General features: G+C 40.1%; 1 protein-coding gene across 1 annotated transcript in view; it reads left to right on the forward strand.

Moving 5' to 3' along the window:
* The window catches only part of LOC108577392 (myosin-I heavy chain), a 43,980-nt gene extending 36,662 nt beyond the window's left edge, over positions 1-7,318 (forward strand). The window contains 11 exon segments of the mRNA XM_017940537.1: positions 153-635; positions 1,016-1,916; positions 1,987-2,239; positions 2,371-2,406; positions 2,624-3,680; positions 3,756-4,345; positions 4,426-4,615; positions 4,700-6,146; positions 6,233-6,510; positions 6,594-7,043; positions 7,103-7,318. Of these exon segments, the coding sequence (XP_017796026.1) occupies positions 153-635; positions 1,016-1,916; positions 1,987-2,239; positions 2,371-2,406; positions 2,624-3,680; positions 3,756-4,345; positions 4,426-4,615; positions 4,700-6,146; positions 6,233-6,510; positions 6,594-7,043; positions 7,103-7,318 (5,901 nt within the window).
* Positions 7,319-10,992: the final 3,674 nt, after the last annotated feature.

Raw genomic sequence — 10,992 nt, forward strand, 5'->3', positions numbered from 1 at the left:
GAAAATAATTCTTACACCTCAATTACCAAATTCAAACAGAAAGAAAAATGCACTTAAAATAGCAATCTCTTCCTTCCTTAATAAATTACTTTAGCAACGAGGACCTACTACATCCTTACCTACCCAGCTGACTGGCACTTTCATTTTTGTAGGTCGCGCCGGTGATGTGCGAGGGTATTTTCAGAGTCCTGTCCGCTATTCTGTGGCTGGGAAATTTAAGCTTCGAAGACGTGGACGGTGAACGTTGCGAGTTAACTAGCGAGGACTTTGACATCGTTGCTACGGTGGCTCCTTTACTCGGACTGCAGGTCGAAGATCTGACCAAGGTGGTGCTTATACGACAGATAAACGTGCGTGGAAACATCACTGAGATACCGTTGAAGGTACAGGAAGCCCGTGAAAACAGGCACGCGATGGCAAAGGCATTATACTCTAGAACGTTTGCCTGGTTGATCAATCACATAAACAACTGCACGAATCCCGGCCAGGACAGCTCGAGATTCCTTGGCGTCTTGGATATATTCGGCTTCGAGAACTTCGCTGTGAACAGTTTCGAGCAACTGTGTATCAATTACACGAACGAGAAGTTGCACAAGTTTTTCAATCACTACGTGTTCGCATTGGAACAGGAACTCGTAAGTGTCGCTCCTAGGCGTTCTCTCGATTTCCTATATAACCACTAGGCTATGTGATGCGCTTAACACTCTTGATCATGCTAGGGTGAAATAATGGGCTTGTTACGTAACCGGTAGGGTGGAATCGAATTGACCTAGATAGAGGAGATAGTAGGGGTAATCGAATTGAATGTTTCTGTACTTTTCCACATTTTTCGCACGATGTTTAACAATACTCGATTTTACCCGAGAGTTGATTTTGTAGTTGACCACCGTGTTGAGTTCACCTTACCATAGTCTCGAGGGTTAATAATAAAAATAAACTGGTTCCATAGTTGATTAAGTGACACCTGTCCTTCTGTGTCGGCTATCGTTAACGCGTGGAACGTTTTGAATTTCAGTACCGACAGGAAGAGATCCAATACTCCCATATCACCTTCACGGACAACACCATGTGCCTGGAATTAATCGAGAAACCTCCACGATGTGTTCTTAAGTTACTGACCGAACAGTGCCATATGCCGAAAGGCTCGGACCTAGCTTACCTGACCAATTTGCACGCCGAATTCGAGAACCATCCGTGCTACGTGAAAGGCGACGATCGTCGAAAATGGGAGAAAGAATTTGGTGTAAAACATTACGCTGGTTGTGTCACCTATACGGTAGAGGGATTCGTGGATAAAAATCGGGACGTTCAGCAAGATGTGTTCTTCGACTTCATGTCCAGAAGCACAAACGAGTTTGTGAAAGATATCACGGCTTATCAAGATCTTCTTGGATGTACGGTGGCACGTGCAAGTGGAAATGCAACTACTATGTCTCGCGGCACTTCGAAAAGCAAACCAACGCTTTGCGATTCCTTCAGACACCAGTTACAAGCTCTCGTTGATGTTCTCCAAGCCACCACTCCTTGGTATGCCAGATGTATCAAGCCTAATATGCAGAAAGTGGCGAATCACTATGACGAGAAGCTGGTTCTTGATCAGCTGAAGTATCTGGGCATGTTAGACATCATTAGAATTAGGAAAGAAGGCTTTCCTATACACATGCCCTTCCATGATTTTATAGCGAGATATCGTTGCCTAGACAGGGCACGTTTGTCGCGTTCTTATAATGAGAACGATGCAGTTAGATGCTTGATCAGTAATCAAGGTATACCGGAAACTGAGTGGCAGATAGGAAAGACTAAAGTATTCTTGAGAAGTTACGTACACGAGCCACTGGAAGACTGCAGAAATCAGATGGTTACCAGTAATGCTATAATGATACAGAAAATATGGAGGGGTTACGTCGTTCGACGAGGTAAATTATTATTTTATATATATTGTAATAATATATTTCTACTTTATTCCTGAACGGAAAATTTTTGCAGAATATAAACGCGTACGAGACGCTGCATTAAAGGTGCAACACGCGTATCGAGGCTGGAAACTAAGAATAATGTTCATTAGAAAACGAAGAGCGGCTATTGTAATCCAGAGTCATCTGCGTGGCGTATTTGCAAGAGAGGTTGCAACAGCACTAAGAGAAATGAGACGAGTAGACGAGGAAATGAGGAAGAGGGAGAGGTTGGAGGAGGAGAGAAGACTGATGGAGGACAAGAAGGCTCTAGAAGAAAGCCAAAGGTATAACGAAATAATTATTCCGAGATTGTTTGATACGACACGTCTATTTCAGTATACAAACTACCGTGACAATCGCATAGGACAGTCTTTCGTTCGTGCGTTAATAGTATTTCCATTTGTGTCTCTTGTAGCGCACAGTACAATGGTATTGTCGGAATGGAACCCGGGTAAGTTCGTCAGTAGTTCGAATGACGAGTTAAAAACCCCTGCAGCATGATGAAATTTACAACAGAATAATTGCTTTTAACATAGATGCAGCGTTTAGTATCACCACATGCACACACACACCAGCACCTGATTAATCTGTGCGCTTAAGAACTAAAATATTTCCGTTAAGTAAAACTCTATTCCAATATTCTCATAAATACTATTCCAATTTTACAGAAAAGCTCAAGAAGAAATCGCAGCGTTGTCACAAATGGCAGAGCAAATGAATTCGAAGATGGCCGCTTCAGACTTACAGTCTGTGGATTTGGACAATCTATTTTCGTTCCTATCTGACGTTCAATCGACAAAAGGTAATCAGATCATCGAAGAAATTGGAGAACAAATGGATGAACTAGTTGAAGATCTCGACGTGGAATTGGAAACTGTGATCCAACAAGAATTGGAGATGAACTCCAAGTTAGAATCCAAAGCGAACACTCCAAACGGACAGGAAACTCCTTCACCTCCGCAGCAAGCACCACAGCAACAGCAACAGCAGCAAAGGATACCGTGTCCAAATACTGGCAAGCTTGGTCAGCCAAGTCTTCCAGAACCCACTGAACCTCCTCCACCTCCACCACCTCCTGCTCTATCCTTGACAATGAATGGTGATTCCTCCACTGATAATGGTGAACCAATCTATGAATCTGTTTTACCACGAGAGGAGAACAGTCCAAGTAGCCCAGTTGTGGTCAATGGAAACTCTGGATCACTGGTTAATGGTGAATCCTGTGGCTCACCTCCACCGGTACCAAATAATAAAGTTATCAAGGAACCAGTTGTTGGTAGCCCTCCTTCTAGGCCAGAGTCCAGAAACTCGAATAGTCACCATTTGCATCATAATCACCATCAACCTGTGCCTCAACAGCAACAGAATGGCCATGATCAACAGCAGCAACAATCACAGCAAGTTCAACAACCACCTGTCGAGCGAGAACAAAGACGCAAATGCAGAGTGGAACGCAAACTTCAAGAACTGGAGGACAAGAAAGAACCTGACAACGAAATTACCTATCACGATATAGTAGAATTTGCACAAAATTACTTCAATAGTCACGAGAGATCTCCAGAAGGCACGATAATGGCCACGCTTACTAGAAAATCGCGTGGCAAGAGCGTGGAGTTTATACCCAAGTATGAGATGGTCACTTATTACAAAGGTTCCACTATACCGAATTCCCACATTCATATGTATGATCCTGATAACGTCAATGTGGCTTGTTCAGTCTTTAGAGTAAGCAATTAGTACTACACAGAATGTTATGTTTTCTAATTACGACAGATATTAATTTTTTTTCCTAACCTTCAGGATCTCTGTAAGTACATAAGAGGAGAAATGAAACTGGACCAGGAAATTGCGACTATTCAAAGCATAATAGGTTATGGTATCGAGCGTGAAGAATTGAGAGATGAAATCTTCGTTCAATGTATGAGACAGGCGACCAACAATCCTAATCCTGAATGGGCGGAACGTGTGTGGTTGCTGCTCTGTTTGGCAATTGTAGCTTTCCAACCTAGTAAACTACTGTACAAGTACTTCGTGTCTTTCCTGAGGAAGAACTTAGCCCTAGAGGGGAGACTCCGACAGTATGTTCAATGGTGCGTGGACAACTGTAAAAACATGAAAGTCTCCTGCAGACAACATCCGCCATCAACGGTAGAAATCGCCGCGATGAGGCGATTAGGTACCATAGTCTGTCGATTCTTCTTTCTGGACGGAAGAACAAAAGCAATCGACGTGCATCCAACTGATACTGCCGCCGATGCGGTTGCTAAATTAGGCGAAAAATTAGGTCTTCGTTCCTTGGAAGGTTGGGCGATTTACCAAAGCAGGCCGGATGGCGAGGAACACGTACGAGCACATGATTATTTGTACGACGTTATAGCTGCTTGGGAAATGTAAGTCATCGAACCAAAAAAATTTTTACGTTACATTTTCACGTTACTTTTACACAATTTATTATACTTCATTACTTCAGGAAACAATGCAAATTGAACACAGCACAATCAACGTTCTCCACGTTACGGCGTGGAAACAATGCTACCCTGGGAAGTGGTGATAATCGATTCGTCTTCAAACGAAGACTCTTCAGAAACACTCGAGAAATATCCCAAGATCCCGTTGAAGTTAACATGTTGTACGCTCAAGCTGTGTACAACGTCGTGAAGGTAAACGAGTAAAAAAATGATTCAGTCATTTCATTTGACCCAGTATCGTGAAACTCATTTCTTTGTTTTTTTTTCGTTTTTCAGTGTGACGACTTTCCAGTATCGGAAAAGGTCGCGCTCCAATTGGCAGGCTTACAAGCGCAAGTCGCCTTGGGCGACCCGAAAGATAACGATCGGTTGGATTACTACAGCGAGGTGGACAGTTTTTTGCCTTATCGGATCAGCCGTGCTCGTGGCGACGACGTATGGGTGCCAATAATAGCACAAGCGCACAGACAGTATGGCGCCGGCCGCAAAGAGCTGGCGGCCAAGGTATTGTATTTATCTTGCGTAATGCAATACCCGCTTTACGGCACGACTATGTTCAATGTCACTTATCGCGGTTATTGGTCTTATGGCAATCAACTGATATTGGGTATCAACTGTGACGGGTTGATGCTGATTAAGCCAGACGACAAGTTCGTCTTATCAGAGTATCGTTATCAGGATGTAGAGAGCATCATGCTAGACCCAAGCGACTCTTTTATCACGTTGTCACTTCTTCGGCATAACCCTGACAGCTCGCACAAGTGTTTCGTGTTTGAAACAGCGCAGAAAAATGAAATTGGTAGCTTGATCGTTAGCTACTGTCCAGCGTTAGCTGGTTGGATCACGGAGAACGAGATTCCTACTAAGAAGCTTAAGTGTATCACTAACGAAGATCGTATTAGACTCTACCATAACTTAGTGAATTGCCGGAGGACACTCGTGGATGCAGAGATACTGAGGAAACCGCAAGACTCTGGAGGCGGTTTCCTCAGGAACACTCTCAGAAGGCTGTCTAAGCACAGAATAGAGAAACTGAGGCAGGAACACGGTAGTGCAACCGATCATGGTGAAACTTACAAAGGATTCCCGTATGCCTACTGGGCATTCAGCAGACAAGCTATACCTCAGAGTCTTTCTAAACTACCTGATCCTGACGAACAGCATTCCCTTGCAGTGTTCCAATTAATATTGACCTACGCTGGTCTAGGACAAAATGGAGATACTGTTCGTAGGGTGGAAGATGAACACGTTAACCTGATACAAACCGTGATGGAACGTTGCATAAGGAAGGAGAATCTGTTAGGCGAATTGTATCTTCAATTGATCAAGCAAACCACAGATCATCCTGACCCTAACAGTCGAGTGAATCTCAGGCATTGGGCGTTGCTTTCTTTGGCCTGTTCGGTTATCTTACCGCCGCAGAAAGTGATTCGAAAGTATCTGATCGCGCATCTGAAACGGTGTTCCAGCGATTATGTCACGGAAGAAGGGAAGTATGCCCGATTCGCTGAAAAGTGCCTTTACAAGACGCAGGGCACGAGAAGAAGGCAATGGCCCCCGAGCAGGGAAGAGATAATGTGCACAATTAATCGGAGACCTATTTACGCAAGATTTCACTTTATGGATGGGCAATATCATGCTGTCGAGTTCCATCCTTCAGCTACAGCTAAGGATGTTATGGAGATTATTAAGACTAAAATTGGTCTGGAAGAAACTGCTATGGGTAATTGAAGATAAATTAATTCTACGTGTCATGATTATTTTCAGTGGCCCGTAAATGTTTATAATTAAATATTCATGGATTTATAGGTTATGCCATCTACGAGATCTTAGGGCCGACAGAACGTGCACTGATACCGGAGGAAAAGATCGCTGACGTGATGTCGAAATGGGAGCGTTACAGAACGGCGAATGCACAACAAAACCAATCACAGAGAAAGCACGCACATCACTTCTTCCTATTTAAGAAACATTTGTTCCTTGATCAGTACATGAATCTCGATGATCCAGTGGAGAAAGAGTTACTTTATCATCAAGTGCTGCACGATTTACGTGCTGATCGATTCCCCATCACCGAGAAGGAAGCTGTAAATAATACTTCCTTTTATAAAATCTGTTAATACTGAAAATGTTATAGTATAAGATTATTAAATATGTAATTTATTTATAGATGATGTTATCAGCGTTACAAGCTCAACTAGAACTCGGTGATTGTGAAGACGCTGTGTCAGATCACGATTATCGTACTATATCAAGTCACTGCCTACCCACAAGACTGGTTCCAGCTTTATGTATAGACGGTGTGCTTCAACACCATCAATCTTTACGGGGAATGACACCACCAGAGGCAAAGAAGGCTTTCCTAAATTTAATTCAGTCGTGGCCGTTACATAGAGCCACGATATTCGATGTAATGCAATCGTTCACTTCAAACTGGCCACGCGTTTTATGGTTGGCCGTTGATCAACAAGGTCTTCATCTTCTGGAGCATCGTTCCAGAAACACTCTTTGTACCTATGAATATAGCAGTATTCTCAATTATAGCCCAGCTGTTAGTTGTTTGATGATTATTACTGGTACTGACAAGAAACAGAGCAAAGTCATCCTTACGACGTCTCAGGTAATTGCTTTATATTTTATTAAATTTATTAGGATGATATTACGATCGTTTAATTGTAGGCACATCAAATAGCGAATTTGATTCGCGAGTACATGGATGTTCTTCAGTCACCGCCGGAAATACCGAAGAGAGAATCGGCGATAGCTCAGCAGATAGCGCAGCAGCCGATGCAACAACCACAAACGAGTATTCCGGCTGCTGCTGGTGGTCGTAAATCCCGACCTGCTTCGGTATTACACAGAGGTGCTCCAGTGATACAATCGCAAGCTAGTTAAAAGGTTAGGTAACTTATTAGGTGCGATACTTCCCTTCAATCTGATACACAAATCGTTACCTCATGTACGTAAAACTTTCCTCTTTTGTATATTCATCTCATATAAATTTAATTTAACATCAGTCATATTTCTAATTCACTTTAATTTTTATAATTTCATACTACTTATTCATTACTGATTTATATATTGCTCTTAATATTTTTATGTATTTCAGAATGAATTTTCTTAACTGTGTAGTTAGTGTGTCATAGAGTTAATTTCAGTATCAGGTTGCAGCGAGAAAGTATCTCTATATAGTTATTAATGCTTTATCGGCAAGGCCTATCAGCCGACGAATAAACTATCGTCGCAGTGAGACGGCACTAGCCTAGAAATATTTCTTTCTTCCAGTATTTATTCGATTAGCTTAGAGCTCGAGAGACGTCGAAAGAAAAATAGCTGCTGCCGCGGGGTGAACGTAATTTAGCAAATGGACCGACAAATACTGCCATTTTACAATTTTAAACAAAGCTGGAAAGCTATCAAAGACTTCTATTTCCATTTTGTCTGTCACTGTTGTTCCCTTTTTTACGAGCGATTTGCAATGTTTTTTATACGATCTTTTGCAGAATGTACGACAACCAATAATCATTGTATGAATCGGTAAATATTGATCCGAGACTATGGTATCACACTTTTGGCATATCATTTTTTGTATCGTTTGACGAAGAGTGATTATCAACTTTTCACGTGATTTTCATTTGAACGATATTAAAAACGACCAATTTATATTGATTTTATATCCTCGATTTTATCTCCTTCGTTAATCACTCTGTTTAACGATACAATAATAATACGATATAAAGAATCTAAGATTTTTGCCATATTGCAATCAATATTAGCGTCTCAAGTGTTAATCTTACGCAAATTTGAAATGCGATTATATACGTATTATATTTAGACGCAATATTCCCCGTAAAATTTTACTCGACGTATAGTAAATGATAATGTAAAGATATACAGATGACACTTTGAAGAAGATAAATTTTTTTTACTCGTATTTCGAGAAAATTCTTCAAACGCGTTCTAAAATGAAAGTCGAATGATAATCTAACCTTCATTTTTATAGACAATCTTTCCGTGCTATCGTCCCTTTTCTCGTAAAAATTATAAAGCTGGAAACAAGTGTAATGGAAGAAATTATCGTTTACACGGAAATTCAATGAACATCCGTAATTCCGACGCGATCGCATCGATCGAAAATTGCCACGTAATTGCGTCCAAAGAAATTTTTTTTTACCCGAATCGCTCGATATCATGGTGTGTAAATATTGAAAAGGAAGAAAAAAAAATGTTTAAACTTAAAACGATATAACAATAGGTTCCAAGCAGAATTCTCCAGTGTTCAGTGATTGCATTTCCACGTAAAATTAGACACACAGTTCACTTATATACAGAAACGATATTATCTAATTGTAATTTAACCCTTTCAAATACAATCTTTCATAATGTAGTAGAAGACTAGTATAAAGAATCGAAGCTCTTTCAAATCTACACTGTTTACAGTTCATAATGTAGAGATATCATTAGTTTTTTGCTAATATTACTCTTTTTGATAATGAACAATAGCACGATTGTTCAACGATGTAATAATTACTAATTCCAATACCACTGAAACAACAATATTTAAAGAAAAAAGCACTTTGTACGGGACACAGTCAAGAAAGGGTTAATGTAAGGTTAAACAAGAGATCTTCTCCAAGGATCTTCTGTCGAACACTGGAGCTGGCAAAAAGTATCCTGAGTTTATTCGGACCAAGATTTCGTCCCGAAGACTCGATTAGACCAATATTAGATCCTTACTTACGCGTTGATATTAAAAAAGAAAGATAAAATTCATATGGCTGTAGACAGAAAAAAAAAGACGAAACACTTATTCTTTAATAAGTGCACCATCTAACGATTGGCGGCAAGAAACAATTACATTACAATCCGCCCGAAACATATGGTTTGACGACATTACCATTGTAAAAACATTGTGGCACGCGTACTTAAGGATCAGTCACATCGATCACCATGAACTATAAAGGATCGAGAATTCGTCGTGACGAAACGGAGAGAAGTTAGTGTACCCTCTATAATCTATATTTATTCCAATTTCCTTTCTGGGAGTTTGGCTAAGATTCGACGAGTGCAGAGACAGACTGTGATCCGCTTTGGGTGTCCTTAGTCTTCGAGAGCTGTTTAACGAGTGAGACTTCGTGTTAACTAATTAAAAGAAGAAAAATGAGAAAGAAAAGAAAAAAAAGGGATAAAGAGGAAGCTGAGCACGTGTGCGTGTTTGCGTGTGTGAGAGGAAGAGAACAAAAGGATCGCGTGAACGTGTAAGGAAAACCTTACGAAACGAGGATGTGATTTTGCGACGCATGCATGTATACTTAAAAGGAAGAAAAAAAATGAAAAAGGGGGGGAAAGGTATGTGAATCCCCTGTATGTGTAGCTTAAGCGAAATAAATTATTGGTTGATGATGTTATATTGAAATATTTAAGGAGGAACGACACTGTATATACGTATATATAAATAGACACGCATAGACGATACGCACACCGCGAATTACACTCAATTACACACGGGACATACGACAGACTGTTGTAAACTCGGAAATAGTATACACGTACAAAGGAGAAACACGGGGGAGAATTACACGCCTACATGCGACGAGAATATACATACTATTTTTTATTAATAGTTGTTCAACGAATGATTACCATAGTGATTGAAAGTTAGGTGGTTTTAATGAACTTTGAAAATATAATCGTATAATATTAACACGAACAGGATTTCCATTGTATGGCAGGGTATGATTTTTAATGAAAAATACCGTTTTCGTGTATATATACATTTTTTTATTTATTATTTTGTACACAATAATCAGACAAGTAACAGTACTTGCTTCGGTTCACGATTGACCCGTGTATTTGCAATTAATAAACCTCTCATTAATATTTTAACTTGAAGACAAGGCAAATATCAACAAATACAGAGGCAATCGTGCGTAAACAAATGGTTTTTTTTTCACATATGACAAAATAAATAGCTTTAAGAAATAAATGAGTAAAAATTAGAGCAAATGGAAGGAGAAAGTGGCCTAAAGTAAATTGTCGCATTTAATACCGTTCTCATGTGTTTGCACGCACCATTTTCGGTCGTTAAGTTTTGTATCCGTTAAAAATGCGTTTTTCTTTCGGTAGAATTTTCAAGCCCCCTTCTCACGTTTCTAAATGCATGAAATACGACGCGACACCGACGGAAGTACGTTAATTCTTTTCAGACTGAAACTCTAAAAAACGTACACATTCATGAATTCAACAAAGTATGGCAGATGGAGCTGTTAAGAAATACGTCTTCCGAGGACGCGCGATCTATTGACGCACGTGCGAAAGAGGCTTTAAAGATCCATTAGAACTTTCTCGCTCACGTCATCTTCATCTTCGCCATAATGGATCGAAACCGAAGTATCGACGATTTATATAATGCATATGAAAAATCTGTGCGTAATTGTTGTTCTAAAATTTCGTATAACAAATACCGTAGAAATGGTTGCAATTTTATAAAAAACACGTGCGGTCAATGAAGAATGGACATCAAATCATCGTTAAAGTTACTTCGTTATGTACAAAAATACAATATCAAA

Source organism: Habropoda laboriosa, unplaced genomic scaffold (assembly GCF_001263275.1).
Source record: "Habropoda laboriosa isolate 0110345459 unplaced genomic scaffold, ASM126327v1 scaffold648, whole genome shotgun sequence".
Classification (NCBI taxonomy): Eukaryota; Metazoa; Arthropoda; class Insecta; order Hymenoptera; family Apidae; genus Habropoda; species Habropoda laboriosa.